At 38.9% G+C, this 16,408-nt stretch overlaps 1 protein-coding gene across 1 annotated transcript; it reads left to right on the top strand.

The window, feature by feature from the left end:
- Positions 1-3,918: 3,918 nt before the first annotated feature.
- LOC117995635 (D-3-phosphoglycerate dehydrogenase) lies at positions 3,919-14,227 on the top strand. The gene is made up of 8 exons (XM_034983621.2): positions 3,919-3,971; positions 4,743-4,883; positions 6,054-6,205; positions 7,336-7,555; positions 8,218-8,350; positions 9,268-9,383; positions 10,028-10,130; positions 11,162-14,227. Exons 2-8 carry the CDS (start codon positions 4,749-4,751, stop codon positions 11,287-11,289), a joined length of 987 nt encoding a protein of 328 aa, XP_034839512.1. The 5' UTR covers positions 3,919-3,971; positions 4,743-4,748; the 3' UTR covers positions 11,290-14,227.
- The last annotated feature ends 2,181 nt before the right edge of the window (positions 14,228-16,408 follow it).

Here is a 16,408-nt window from a genome sequence, read left to right as displayed (position 1 = left end):
GCAACTCATAGGAACTTGATGAGTGTGACAATGTATGAGAATTTACATCAGCAGAATGTAGTACTAATATACTTACTACTATGTGTTTCAAATGTGAACACTAGAAAAACAATGTCCAAATTAAACTAGCTGCGCCCCGCGGTTTTACCCGCGGTGAATAAGTATGTGGACGTAAAAAATATTTGAACAGAATCTTCTGACCATGAGCGAGACCAATAATTAATCTATGCTTCTGACAGTAACTTGGAAAAGAGAACGACATGGAACAGATGAAGCTTCTAAAAACTTATTCACCGCGGGTAATTCTTCTTCTTGCACGGATTCAGCCTTCTTCTTAGACTTCTTTATTCTTAGACTTTTTTAGGGTTCCGTGCCTCAAAAGGAAAAACGGAACCCTTATAGGATCACTTTGTTGTCTGTCTGTCTGTCGGTCTGTCAAGAAACCTACAGGGTACTTCCCATTGACCTAGAATTATGAATTTTGGCAGGTAGGTAGATCTTATAGCTGACATTTGGAGAAAAAACTGAAAACCGTGAATTTGTGGTTACATTACACAAAAAAAAATTAAATTGTGGTCATGAACTAATAATTAGTATTTTCAATTTTTCTAAGTAAGATAACTATATCAAGTGGGGTATCATAATATGAAAGGTCTACTCTTGTGCATTCTAAAACAGATTTTATTTATTTTTATGTATCATAGTTTTTCAATTATCCTGCAAAATGTCGAAAAAATACAACTGTAATACGGAACCCTCATTACGCGATCCTGACTCGCACTTGGCCGGGTTTTTTTTAATTTATAGACTAGCGCTTGGCTGCAATCAGACCTGGTGACAAGTGATGATGCAGCCTAAGATGGAGCGCGCTCGCCTAGAAGATGCCAATAGTCTATACACTCTCGAATTGAAGGTACCGATATAATAATTGAAGGGGAAAACATTCCAAATCCTAGCGGTTCGAATTAGAAATGAGGAGGGAAATCGTTTTGTACGTGTCCGTGGAATTTCGACTAATTACTTACGTACGGGTGTAGACCATGGCCATGGCGATGTCTTGCGGTACGACAGGTGAAGAAGGAACCAGATCACAAAGTTTAATATTTACAAACGAACTGCGTCTAAAGCGAATGACGATTAAGACAGGAGTGCGAACACCGATGTGCATTGGAATAATATGTTGTTACTACAAAACGGTCTACCAATCCGCACATGGCCAGCGTGACTAGACTATGGCCAAAACCCTTCTCACTTTGAGAGGAGACCCGTGCTCTGTAGTGAGCCGGCAATGGGTGTATCATGATGATGATGACTATAAAACGCCGCACCTAGTGAATATATCGCTGGATAGGTTCAAGAATTACCTTGCCGATGGTCTTCACAGTTGAAACGCATAGTACCTTCTACCTACTAGCTACTACTGGGAAGTGGGAGGTAACGAGTAGGTAAGTATCTCATAATATAATGTAACGCTGACTCTGTGAGATACAACCCTCATAAGCAGATTGCAATAATAACAGATATAATATTCCTACCTAGTACCTACCTACTAGGTGAACCACCCACGCTTCGCTCGAGTGGAAAATTTAGAAATCAGTGAGGGGTGGAGTTTTCAAAAATCCTGAAACATGCACTTTTGCCCAAAAGCTTTTTGCTTTCAAGTTGATCAATGATCAATAAATCATAGATAAGTATGTATAACTATAGTTAGTACGCGACAAGTCGAGATGGCAATCGGGGTGGGGATGCCCCGCACACCCGCACAACCCCCGCGCCAACCCGATACGGGCGAGCGTGGGTGACGTGCGGGTGTGCGGAGCATCCCCCGCCTCATACGCTAGATGTCATCTCGACCTGTCGCAGACTATGCCTACTGAAATAATAATCGGTTCTGACATACAGACGGAGGGAAAAAATTGCAGATGGGTTCCTTTTTTTACCATTTTGCTAACTGCTCTGACATAGACGGAGGGACAAAATCGCAGATGTGTTCCATTTTACCATTTTGGTACGGAACCCTAATTACCTATGTCATAAGAAAATTACACCAGACTGGATTTACGCACGGGCTAAAGTGTAGGTCAAACAAACATAAATAGCTATTTTAATCTTATTTTGTTATCGAATCAAGTGTTTTGTATATATATGTATATATCTACCACGCCATTGTTACGACATATCAATGACAATTAAACTATTATTAGATATTCGGGTATGAACTTTGAACCTAATAAAAATCGATAAAGTGCGAGTTGAATTTGCATACGAAGGGTTCCGCTTCCTTACCAGCATATAAGAAATAACGCTTTTTAATTTTTTTTCTTTTTTCTTGCGGCCATTTTCTAAACATACCTATAAAAGGAAAAGGTGACTGACTGACTGATCTATCAACGCACAGCTCACACTACTGGACGGATCAGGCTGAAATTTGGCATACAGAAAGGATTTTTGAAAATTCAATTTCTAAGGGGTAAAATAGGGGTTTGAAATTTGTGTAGTCCACGCGGACGAAGTTGCGAGCATAAGCTAGTTATCTATATATATAAAATTCAAAATCCTGAACTCAGACGAAACGTTGTGCCTAGATATAAACATTTTTGTTTAAAACAGTTTAAACAAAAATGTTTTATACTTGTTTTGAAACTGTTTTTCGTTCCAACCCGGAATGTTAGACAGACATAAGGGTACAACGTATTTCACCCGGCACCACTCGTTTTGCGCCGGGACTGTGGAGTGCAAAAAGAGCGAGCGTGTAAAGGAAGATTAGGACAAATAATAATGTGAATGTCATGACTCAACTATAAATTAAAGCACACGGCGAAATAAGTACCTACTTAGTGATAAAATATTCTGACGCAAAGAATCTCCCCGTGTAGGTAATTTTCGGACCGTGTGTATTACGGTTTAATACTTAATTCACACTACGGAATATAATTTATATTATATTCCGGCAATATTGGCATTCCCAACATTCGTACCAATTTTTACTGTTACAATGTTGGAAACGCCAGTTGTGACCGGACTTTAATATATTCCGTAGTTTGAAATAAGCTTAAAGCTCATTTCACACTATGGGATATAAATTATATTACAGTCCGGCCAAAATAGACATTCAAGGTTACAATAATTCGCATAGACATCCAAATCTAATTTTTTTGACATTGGCTGTTTTCTAAATAACCCTTCAATTTATATCCCCGTAGTGTGAAATAAGCTTTACACTTTGCGCACGGAAAACATTCGCTAGATAAGTATAAGGCCGGCCGCATATTATACCTACTGTCAAAGGAACCCTTATAGAATCACTTCGTTGTCTGTCTGTCTGTCGTGTCTGACGAGAAAACCTATATAGAGTACTTCCCGTTGACCTAGAATCATGATATTTGACAGGGAAGTAGGTAAGTCTTATAACACAAGTAAAAGGAATAAATCCGAAAACCGTGAATTTGTGGTTACATCACCAAAAAAATATGTCATCATGAACAAAAATGATTAGGTAGTATTTCCAATTTTCAAAGTAAGATAACTATGCCAAGTGGGGTATCATATGTAAGGTCTTCACCTGTACATTCTAAAATAGAATTTTTATTTATTTTTATGCATTATAGTTTTTGATTTATTGTGCAAAATGCAGAAAAAAATACCCGAGTACGGAACCCTCGGTGCGCCAGTCTGACTCGCTCCTGGCCGGTTTTTTTGCATAAATATAGTTATAGATCCGAAGAGTAGCATAGGCTACTTTTATCCCGGTATATCAAAAAGTTCCCACGGGATTTTTAAAAACGTCGAAGTCTTGGGTCAGCAATTTGATAATATGCGGCCGGCCTATCACATCACTTGCAACGTCGGCGAGATTTGTTTTGTTGCTTGACTACTTATCTCGCTGTCCCACCACTGTGAACACAGTCGCTTCGCAGCCTTCGTCGCAATCGCACGACATTACATACTACTGCTACAATTTGAACACTTTTGTAAGTACATCTTGCTTTATCGCCTTATCTCCCATTCAATATATTTGTTCACTAATATTATCTAAAGTCTTTAGCATAGGTATTTTGGATAGCAGAACGATGTTGTATATAAATTGTATAATATTATTTAAAGTGTGCCGGTGTCAGTGACAATCTACCGTTCAATTTGAACCTATATTTTCCTTGTGTTGAATGTAATAATTTATGTGAATTATAGTTAATATATTCTGATTACGATTAGAAACGAGTAAAATTGCAGCGATTGCAGCCGCCCCTTGTAGCCAACATATCTAAAAATCTGCACAAAAGTGACCGCATTAAAATCGGCCCAGTAGTTGTCAAGGAATAGTCACTTTTAAAACATGAACTTTTCGATCCAAAATCGATACCTACCTAGCTTGATTTCACTTGCGCCGGCCTTTTGCCTCCTTAAACTTGTCGTTAACTAATGAAGCATTAAATTTCGTTTTTGAGAGACATCATTCATATTTAAATACAGATTAGAGTTAATTTGATGTACGTCTCTGATTGTGATGTAATCACAAATTCACGGTTTTCGGATTTTTCTCTTTACTCGTGCTATTCTCTGGAGATATGGAACCATAAAAATATATTTATATTATATAAAAGGAGGAAGAAAATATGTTGGTACCTACTAGTACTTATGTACTTACTTATTAATTAATATTTAGTAATCTTTTCCTAATTGATGATATCCATGAAGGGGAACAAACTTCAAAAGTAACGTTTTAATCTTCTTCTGTTTAACAGCTGAAGATGGGTCTCGAGCTCAAGTCGGTGTTGGTAGTAGACGGTGTGGGTCCGAGGTGCGCAGAGATTCTTACGTCCCATGGCATCAATGTAACTACAAAGGCGAAGATCACCAAGGAGGAACTTCTGCGAGAAATCCCTGTAAGTAATAAGTACAATATTTTAATACTCACCTACTCATTAAATGTTTAGTTATAGTTTTTAGGGTAACGGAACCCTTATAGGATCACTTTGTTGTCTGTCTGTTTGTCTGCCTGTCTGTCTGTCGGTCTGTCATGAAACCTACAGGGTACTTCTCGTTGACCTATTATCATGAAATTTGGTAGGTAGGTAGGTCTTATAGCAGACATTCGGGGGAAAATCTGAAAACCGTGAATTTATGGTTAATCGCACACAAAAAATTTAATTGTGGTCTTGAACTAATAATTGGTATTTACAATTTTCGAAGTAAGATAACTATATCAAGTGGGGTATCATTTGAAAGGTCTTCACCTGTACATTCTAAAACAGATTTTTATTTATTTTTATGCATTATAGTTTTTGAATTATCGTACAAAATGTCGAAAAAATAGACTGTAGTACGGAACACTCGTTGCGCGAGCCTGACTCGCACTTGGCCGGTTTTTCTAGTTAAGACTTCCCAGGCGTTGGCTGTAGTTTTATAAGTGGGAGGCGGTGGATTTGATTGCCGTCAGGAGCAATTTGCGAATTTATAATTTCTTTACTAAATTGTTTCTGGTCTGGTCTGGTGGGAATCTATGGCCGTGGCTAATTACCACCCTACCGGCAAAACCGTGCCGCTAAGCGATTTAGCGTTCCAGTACGATGCCGCGTAGAAACCGATGGGGTATGTGTTTAATAAAACTGCCCCTTCCAAGTTAGCCCACTATCATCTTAGACTGCATCATCACTTACTAGGTGAGATAAGAGATTGTAGTCAAGGGCTAATTTGTAATGGAAAAAATCGGTCAAGTGCGAGTTAAATTCGCAAAAGAAGGGTTTAATTTTTCATGATGTAACCACAAATCCACAGTTTTTGGATTTTTCGCTTTACTTGTGCTAGACATTGCCATTTCATGGAGGCCATTTTGAAATTGTTATTATTTTGCTGTTAGAGCTAGAAATACACATTCTGTGAAAATTTCATCTCTGTGCCTACGCTGGCGGTTAATGAGATACAGCCCGCTGACAGACAGACAGACGAACGGACAGCAGAGGCCAGAGGCTTAGTAATAGGGCATTGATATCTTTCGGGTACGGAACCCCAAAAAAAGAGAAAAGTTATGAAGTATATTATGCATTTATTTGCAGAACCACGAAGCTTTAGTAGTAAGATCTGCATCTCAAGTGACTAAGGAGGTTCTGGATGCAGGCACTAAGCTGAAGGTAGTTGGACGGGCCGGGGCTGGAATAGACAATATTGACATTGAAGCTGCTGCTGCTAACGGAGTCGGGGTGATCAAGTAAGTGCTTAGTGTAACTGTTCAAGTGACGTCTAGCCCCCAAGGGGGGAGAGTGAGCATAAGGGACAAGGTAGAGATAAAATAATTTGTAGGGAGTAAAGAAGACGCCCCGAGAAAATGCCAAGAGCAAGTACCGAACGCCGAACGGGCGCCCTCCCGCGATTCGGCCCATATAACCGAGAGGTTGGTGGGGCCATGGGAGGTGGAGGGTTGTTCAAGTCCTCCTCACTCCTCCTCAGTACTCTCAGGCATGCAGGTTACCTCTCGATGTTTTCCTTCACCGTTACAGCAAGGGATATCTATCAAATCTGTATGGTACAATGTGCAGTATGCGATGTGCACCGCCCGCCCTGCCACTACTAAAGAAGCAGGAAAAGGAAGCAATACACATACATGAACTTCCGCTAAGTACTGCTAAATACACCTGCTTCCATCCAACATTTTTATACATAATACTCTTACTACAATTTTAATCTTTACTTCACTACTTGATAACTTTCTCTCTTAGTGTAGTCAATGCACTCTTATCAGACATGGGTAGGTAAATAGATAATATTATTCATAGGCACCTACTGAATCTGTGAAATTATTTATGGATTAATTAATTATTATTAGTAAGTCATGATTTACTTAATGCTTATATATCAACCTATATGGTCTATTACAATTTACATGGTAGTTTTTGATAGTATTTTTAAATAAAAATAGCGAGTAAACGAGCAGGCGGGTCATCATGACGCTAATAAATGATTACTACCGCCATGAACATTTGCAGTACCAGAGGAACCGCGAATGCCACTAGCTTGTCAAACCCATGTTGAAATCTAGTGGGAACACCCAGTTGGTTCCAAAGTTTGCATTTGCGTAGAAAAATTGAGATTTTTTGTTTTATTGTTATACTTATGTCCGCGTAGACTACGTACATTTCAAACCCTTGTTTGTTGTTGTTTGTTGTTTGTTTTGTTACCTCTTTAGGGACTGAATTTTCAAAAATCCTTTCAACTATCTGCATGTCGAATTTCAGCCCAATCCGTCCAGTAGTTTGAGCCGTGCGTTGATAGATCAGCCAGTCAGTCAGTCGGCTTTTCCTTTTATATAAAATTAAAATACGTGTATTCTGTCAATTCTAGTGCACCCGGCGCGAATGCTTTGAGTGCTTGCGAGTTGACCTGTGGACTGACGCTGGCGTTGGCTCGCCACATCGTCCCAGCTGCTGCAGCCCTGAAGGATGGCCGTTGGGAACGGGCGCTCTATACCGGCACTGAAGTGTTCGGGAAAACTCTGGCTGTCATCGGACTTGGCAGGGTTGGCAGAGAAGTGGCATTCCGCATGAATGCATTCGGAATGAAGGTACGATTATGCTTACTACTCATTTTTTGATTTTGATTTTTTCATTCCACTACAGGTTAGCCCTTGACTGCGATCTGACCTGGTGGTAAGTGATGATGCAGTCTAAGATAGTAGCAGGCTAACTTGGAAGGAGGGTACAGCAATTTCTACTAAAGCCATACCCCTTATCGGTTTCTACATGGTATCCTACCAGGATGCCAAATCGCTTAACAGTTTTGGCGGCGAAAATATGGTATTGTCTGTCATGACTTACGATGGTATGAATTATAATTCTATAATAATTAGTAACCCTTAACTTAAACAGAGTAACTAATTATAGAATTATAATTAAATAGCAAATAAATATATTTTCTTTCTTTCTTTAAATTTAAGTAGTTTTATGTTTCTTTAATATTAAGATTTTATATTATTCGTCGCTTGCGAATACAGATGAACCATTAAGATATCTTGTTAGCATAAGCGAATAAAATTTTGTGTTCCTCCTGTGGTTTGATTTTCCTATTTTTTTTACTTACCTTCTTATTAATGTTCTTATTATCACTAAGTAATCATATTTTATTTTATAGCACTTACGCTGAGCGTTAAACTTTGACCACCAATGAGAACAAAGAGAATGTGTGGTGGTGCGTTCATTCTATGGTTCATAAACTTCTTTCTAACAGGTTGTGAGCTATGATCCATATGTGCCAGTGGATGCCTATGGAGAGAGCTACGGCGTTCGTATGGAGTTGAAGGAGATCTGGCCCATCGCGGACTATATAACTCTTCATATGCCGCTCGTCGAAGCTACTCGTAGTAAGTATTCAAACTATGATACGATATTTGGTACATACAGAGATTTGCCGAAGCCGTCTAAACAGAGCAGTAAGCAGTGCGATACGTGCGGGACAATAGCCCCATATTTAAGGGTCTTCGGACACCAGTTTTCCCCTCCACTTTTTACACGATTGCCCAAAAATGGAGTCTACTTTGTAACGTTTTCAAAGTATATGTGTGTGTATTTTTACTTTTTTCCCGACTGCAGCTAAGCCAAAGGGAAGGGTTATGATTTTAGCAGTCTACGTATGTATGTTTGTATTTATTTATGTTCCACTATAGTGCCTTAACTACTGAGGCGATTTTTATGAATGAGCTGTCAATTGATACGTTATTATAGGATTTTACATCCAAAAAAGTGGGGGTCGCTTTTTTTTACTATAGTATCGAGTGGGATGTGAAATGAAAGAGCATAATTCGTATATATGTCTTTTGTATATATGTAATTTTACTATATTTCAGCAGATTAAAAGGCGTAATCGGGTTTTAGTTTTGAACTATATCTTGTTATCTTATCTTTTATTAACTGGTATTGTCGCTAAGGGTTCTTATGTAACTATCTAATGTTTTCGTGATAATATCATAATCACGATCAACCCATCGACGGCCCCCTACTGACCACGGGTCTCCTCTAAGAATGAATGAGAATGGTTTGGGCCAAAGTCTGCCACGCTGGCCCAGTGAAGATTGGCAGACCAACCTTTGACATCATTATGGAGAACTTTCAATCATGTAGGTTTCCTCCCGATGTTTTCCTCATCGATAAAAGAGATATTTATTTTCTTTTGAAGTTATATGCGTATATAACTCCAAAACGTTAGAGCATGCCCAGGTTCGATTCCGGACTCTCCGACTAGAAGGCCGAGGTGTTAACCACTAGGCCATATTTTCCACAGACTTCGTCAACGATGTGGTGTTCAGGCAGTGCAAGCGAGGCGTGAAGATCATCAACGTCGGCCGCGGTGGCCTCATCAACGAACTGCACTTGCTGGAGGCTTTGCAGTCTGGACAGGTATCTATTAGTCAGCCTTCACATTCATCGCCATCATCGATAGATAGATGTCCACTGCTGGACATAGGTCTCTTGTAGGGACTTCCACGCGCCACGGTCTTGCGCCACTACCATCCAGCGGTTCCCTGATGTCGTCCGTCCACCTAGTGGGAGGTCGTCGGTGCGAGGTCGCCATTCGAGCACCTTGGGTTTATATGCGTAGGGTATACAATTTCGAGCAGAGCTATCAACGATTTTTGGGTGCGTCAACCTTCACAGAAAGTATGGATTTTTTAAATCCACATTAGGAAAATTTGATAAGGCCTTATTATTGATAAGTTTATGTGTACTGCATACCTATTGTAATATATTGTCGGATCATATGGCGAACTAGCTTATGCTCGCGACTTCATCGGCGTGGACTGCGAAAATTTCAAATTCCTAGTAGGCCCCTTTAGGGGTTGAACTTTTAAAATCCTTTCTTAGCTGATGTCTACGTCATAGAAGCTATCTGCATGCCAAATTTCTGCCCGATCCGTCCAGTAGTTTGAGCTGTGCGTTGATAGGTCAGTCTGTCAGTCAGTCAGTCACCTTTTCCTTTTATATATTTAGATAAGAACAAAGTTCAGTATATACTAAAATATCTTTATCTTTCAAAATTACAGGTCGGCGGTGCAGCTCTCGATGTTTTCGAAAAAGAACCACCCACTGATACACTGACGTGGGAAGTCATTAAGCATCCAGCTGTTCTGGCCTCGCCACACCTCGGTAAATAATATTTATCGTCTATTTTTTATGAAGCCTGCCAGTGCTGGCTTTACCAGGAGCCGAGTGTGCAGTGCACACGGGCGCAGTCTGGAGACGCCAAGCGCAACGCGCGACGCCTCCAAAGAGCACGCGTCGCTCGCGGCACTCTCTTTAAATTAAATATTTTGCACAAAGTTGTGCTTTTTTACTCTTGTAAGCCCTTCCTCCCTTAGCTACTTTTTTCTCATCTACCCTGCGGGTTTGCGGGGGGCGCATCGCAAGTTAATAAAACGGGATATTGTTTCCTAACATTATTTTATATCGCACCCGAATTTCTGATCACTGGGGAAATTATGACTGTACCTAAGTACTAAGTAGGTGTTCCATTTTGATCGCGCGCCTGCTAGATGGTGCCAGGGTATGGATCGCACCAGGATCGCACATGGGCTAGAATCAACTCTGGTCTTCCTCATACAGGCATGCATCACTATACTCTTTGTATTGTAGATCTAACATACTGGAAGGTGTCCCGTACTGCACTTACTTGTAGGTGGTCTCTACTGTAGGACATTTAGCACATCTTAGTGAGGCATGGCATGCCCACGTCCCACTGCCATATTAACTAGCTGCCATACCATCTTAATACGGGTCTCCTCTTAAAATGAGAAGGGTTTGGAGTCAAGTGCGGTTTGACAGGCTTCACACACCTTAGAACGTTATGGCGAACTCTCAGGTATGCCGGTTTCGTCACGATGTTTTTCTTCACTGTCAAAAGAAGTGATAATTTAATTGTTTAAAACGCGTATAGCTCCGAGAAGTTAGAAGCGCGTGCTCCCGAATATGAGGCTGGCGTCATAAGCACTTATTAGGTTGTCAAGGGGCCTTTCCTACAACGAATCGCTGTGATTTCTTGCATGGTTGTAGTTAAAGACCTGGGCTGTTTTCCATCTCGAGAAATCACGGCACGGCAATCATTGGCACGGGATTTTTAAAAACTTGAATTGCGGCCATCATTTACTTAGTAGGTATTTCATAATTTAATGTATTTTTAGGTGCCTCTACAAAAGAAGCCCAAGTTCGCGTTGGCGAGGAGATCGCCGAACAGCTCGTCAACTTGGTGAAGCCGGGAACCTACCCGACACCACTCGCGGTTGTCACTCAGATCTCGGGCAATGCCTAAGTTTCCTTTTCGTTTTTATAATTTGTATTCCTAGCTTTAAGTTTTTTGATTTCTTTGTATTCCTAGGTTTAAGTTTTTTTGATTTGAGTGAATAATATAGTTATTGAAGACTTCACAGACTTCACAGAGGTCACATTTGTAGAGTCTTCTGCTCTTGTCCGTTCTGTATCTTCAGTTGTTGCACATCATAGCACTAATATGACCATGACAATGTCTATGGTATAATATTACCATGGGACTCAGCAGAGACTGCAGATTATAGTAACAACGATACATTTATTCCATAAAATGTTTCGTCAAGTTCAAAACGGTAGATAAAAAACAGAGAGCAAAGGTTCACTCAAAAGTTTAGATAGTTTTATATAATTATCTTGCTTTATTTGAGAGTTTAATTATTATGCGAGCTAGCTTCATGCGACGAGCTTAGAGGTTTGGCGTTCGGAAAAACTGCACCTAGGTATGATATCACTTACATCTACTTTGGGAAGGACTACTTAAGTATAGTACGCGACAGATCGAGATGGAAATCGTGGGATGAGGCGGGGTTCGCCCGCACCAGGTTAGCAAGGGGGTTGTGCGGGTGTTCGGGACATCCCCACACCGATTGCCATCTCGACCTGTCACGTACTGTAGGTATTTAATGTTGTCATTTACTGTCATTGAACATTTAGAGAGCCAGCGCGTGCCAGGCCTTCGTTATTTTATAAAAGCTGAAAGTTTCTCTGCGTAATGTCCCCAACTCTGGGAGGAACGTTTGTTTGGATGTTTGTTTGGATCATGGTGGCTTTGGGAGATAACAGGAAATAAAGGTGTAAAAAATCTTACGTTAAAGTATAAGGTCTAATTTTTTTTTTCTTCGGAGTAGTACATATTAGAAATCACGTCATGTATTAGTGTCCTGGCAATGCATGACCTGATTTCTTATACTATTTTGAGGAAAATATAAAAAAAATAGACTTTATACTTTGACGTAAGATTTTTTATATCTTTAGATATTACCTGTTATCTTCTAAAGCCACCGTGATCAAAACAAACGTTCCTCCCAGAGTTGGGGACATTACGCAGAGAAACTTTTAGCTTTTATAAAATAACGAAGGTCCGGCACACATTCTTTAAACATACTTTTTCTAGGGTCGGAGACCTCACGCACTACGCGACCACGACCACGGCCAGTGGCCGCAGCGTCGTAAAGTATTATAACCCATTCGCATCGCGCATTTGGCTGGAACAACCGGCCAGCTTTACCTGGCTGTTGCGGCTACCGGCCGTGCTCGAAGCCGCGTAGTGCGTGAGGTCCATTAGTCGACATAATAATTATAGTAAGTACCTATTCGTATTTTAGTTAAAAAGTAACATTTTCTCCCACTTGCTCGGAAAAGACTACTTTACTCAAGAAAGGATTTCACTACAGATACCGGTTATCGGGTCTTTACTGGCCGCACGCCAGCAATTTCCAAGAGGCCTGTGAAGGAAATTGCTGGACAGTTTCATACTGATGACGAGGTTCTTTATGGTTTAGACTAAAATAAAGCAGGTTTTTTGGGTATACGATGTTATTAATATTCTGACTTATAACTACCTATTTCTTAATTTTTGTGTTTATTTTTATGTTTTTATCTTTTTAATAAATTATTTATTTTTTAGTATTATTTTATTCAAGTATTTTATTAATATATCTTTTTTATATTTTTTTTATCATTATTGTTTCTTTTTCAATATTATTTTATTATTATTTTTTACCATTTTAACACATACATACTTTTTTATCATTGATTTATTATTTTTCAATTTTTTAATGATTTTTTTACTCTTTATTTCATTTTGATTTTAAATGATTTTTACTTTTAATTTGTGTATTCTTTTTATTTATTATTTGTTTTAATTTTTTTAATGTTTTTCATTCTTGGTTTTTTTATTCTTTTTATAATTTTCAATTTTTTTGTAATGATTTTTTACTCTTATTTTTTTTAATTATTCTTTTATTGTTTAAATGTTTTTTTACTCTTAGTTTTCTTTCATTTTTTATTATTTTTTACTAGAGGATGCCCGCGACTTCGTCCGCGTGGATTTAGGTTTTTTTAAATCCCGTGGGAACTCTGTGATTTTCCGGCACAAAAAGTAGCCTATGTCCTTCCCCGGGATATAAGCTACCTCTGTACAAAATTTCATCAAAATCGGTTAAACTGTTGAGCCGTGAAAAGCTAGCAGACAGACAGACAGACACACTTTCGCATTTATAATATTAGTATGGATAAATTGCTTTTTATTATTTTGTACTATTTTTTATTACTAGTAGATATAAATAATAAGTCCATTGGCGAATAGGCCTTTTTAGGTATAGTACTCGACATATCGAGATGGCAATCGAGGTATGAGGTGGGGGGACGCCCCGCACACCCGCATGCCACCCGCGCTATCACACACCGGGTAAGCGCGGTTGCTGTGCGGATGTGCGGAGCGTCATCACCCTAACTGCCATCTCGACCTGTCGCATACTATAGATATGTCTTTCAGCGAACAGGCCTATCTTTAGGAGTAAATTATTTTGCGAATAGGCTCTATGTCGACTAACCCTTTAGAAAGAATGTCATTTTTTTACAGTTTTTCTGTTTTATTTAAAGGTTTATTTTGAAAAAATATCGTGATTTTGTTTGTTATCATCTTCTCATTAGCTACAGTCAGCAACAAAGCTAGGTATGCACTGCACCCGTCCATAGTCGCTTGTACTGGCGAGTGCAAACCTAGCTTTGTTATGTGAAATAAACATAACTCCAAACTTGTAGGATGAAACTTGCTCGCCTTATTTGGATCGAACAGTTCGTTTGATCACACATTATCATAATGTACCAAAATATATTATTATAAGCCTTACGATTACTATAAGTACTGCATGCATGTGTTTTTATTTTTTCGTAATAAAAAAGTATTAATAACATAAGTTGTTTCAATAATAATATTACAACCTTTTCAGCTTTTCATCAAACAGGCTTTAGTTTTAGCTATGAGTTTTAGAGTAATGGGGCCGTCAGTGGTCCTATGCTGGACACCTTCTGGACACATTCTTGTCATTGGCAGTTCCTACTCGCACTTCACACTTCTCCGCGTCGAATCGTCCGAATCTGCGAGAACCCCAGAAATCCTAGACGAATTCGGATGACGTCATCAAATTCGCGCGGTTTATGTGGTCGGCTCGACCGATGCGCTCGCATTCTATGAGTTGCGTACGACAGAGCAACGCGCGAGTACTATTTCTTGTTTCGATTTCTTTCAGGCGCGGTCGATTCTTCTTCTGGTGCTGATATGTGTGCGAGGCCTCCTGCTCCTTGACTTCGATTCGTTCGACGTGTTCGGCTCGGATAAGTGTGCGTTCACCTTAATGGGTAGACCCATCTCATGAAAATACGGTAATGAAGTTCCAGCAACTCTGTACTCTGTGAATATCTTATACATTAGGCAGTACTCTGTGGTGAACATTGTGGTGAATTGTGGGTGAATCAGTGGTACCTACCCTTATTATAATTGCGAAAGTGAGTTTGTTTGTTGGTTTGTTGGTTTGTCCTTCAATCACGTCGCAACGGTGCAACGGATTGACGTGATTTTTTGCTTGGGTATAGATAGATAAAGACCTGGAGAGTGACCTAGACTACTTTTTATCCCGGAAAATCAAAGAATTCCCACGGGATTTTAAAAAACCTATTTCCACGTGGATGACGTAGCGAGCATCAGCTAGTTACGAATAATTATTGTATTAATATTCACCACAAAGTACTATGTACATACGATATTTAAACTTAAAAATTATCATGTACTGTAACTATCTTCTAATAATTCTATCTTTTAATATAAAGAAGAGAACTGTAGAATTTACATTACCACCCTACGTGACTACTGTACAGTCAATACGATTCACGGGTAACATTGGAAACGAGTCAAACATTGTGACTTGCGGTTGTGAGTGCTCAATGGAATATGGCATAAACATGGCATAAATAAAATATAATATTACTTATAAAAAGTTCAATCACCTGCAAACACTAATTTTAAAATAAGATAAGCTTTCTTCCTTTAGGGATTCAACAAAAGAATTCATAAAAACATCCGATATTTTACTAATGTAGTTGCAACGGTTTGCAATAAAGTTAAAAAAATGTTATTATGTTATTGATTTGTGGGCAATGGGGATTATGGCCCAGCAGGGCGATTGTCTAAAACCTGCATCGATCATTATTACAATCTCAATTTACTGTTCTGATTGGCTGAATTTGTGCGATTCTTGTTGCACAATGCATTGTGGCCAATAGTGAGCGAGCATTAACCAATCAGAGATGATTGCGATCGTGACATTGTAGCTGTCAAACAACCGCGGTAGGACCACGGATGCCCGGATGTTCACCGCATGTTTTTTTCTTTTTAACCGACTTCAAAAAAAGGAGGAGGTTCTCAATTCGTCGGAATCTTTTTTTTATTTTATTTTTTTATTTTTTTATTTTTTATGTATGTTCCCCGATTACTCGAAAACGCCTGGACCGATTTTGAAAATTCTTTTTTTGTTTGAAAGGGTATACTTCAAAGTTGGTCCCGTTTCAATTTGGTGAAGATCTGATGAACATCTTCGAAGATAGATACTGGAACTCCTCAACGGATAAGAGTAAATTGCTCGCGATCAGTGTAATAGTTTAGTAAACAGTAGATTTTTAACCAGTCATAGCATAATTCCATGGGGCCACTAAAAATTGTGAAATAAAAAATTTTTACAAAAAAAATAAAAACCGACTTCGTTACACAAACACTAAAAATTGAAAAATAATTTAATTTATTACCGATTATATTATGTATACAAGAGTTAATATAGTTCCATAATAATATTTTTTGGGGTCGGTGCCAATGAGGTGCCATTGTGGAGTCCCATAAAAATATGAAGTCTAGACGATTCGCGCAGCTAAAGCTAATTGGCACCGGCACCAAAAAGTATTATTATGGAACTATATTAACTCTTGTATACATAATATAATCGGTAATAAATTAAATTATTTTTCAATTTTTAGTGTTTGTGTAACGAAGTCGGTTTTTATTTTTTTTGTAAAAATTTTTTTTATTAACTTTATCGCAACTTTATCAT

This window comes from Maniola hyperantus, chromosome Z (genome assembly GCF_902806685.2).
Source record: "Maniola hyperantus chromosome Z, iAphHyp1.2, whole genome shotgun sequence".
NCBI lineage: Eukaryota > Metazoa > Arthropoda > Insecta > Lepidoptera > Nymphalidae > Maniola > Maniola hyperantus.
The sequence above is the reverse complement of the archived record's forward strand: the minus strand, read 5'-3'. Positions and strand labels throughout refer to the sequence as shown.

Coding starts and splice junctions, on each gene's coding strand:
- LOC117995635 (XM_034983621.2), top strand. CDS start 4,749: ATGGGTCTCGAGCTCAAGTCGGTGTTGGTAGTAGACGGTGTGGGTCCG. Junction 4,884..6,053: donor AACTTCTGCGAGAAATCCCT/GTAAGTAATAAG, acceptor ATTTATTTGCAG/AACCACGAAGCTTTAGTAGT. Junction 8,351..9,267: donor GCTCGTCGAAGCTACTCGTA/GTAAGTATTCAA, acceptor TATTTTCCACAG/ACTTCGTCAACGATGTGGTG.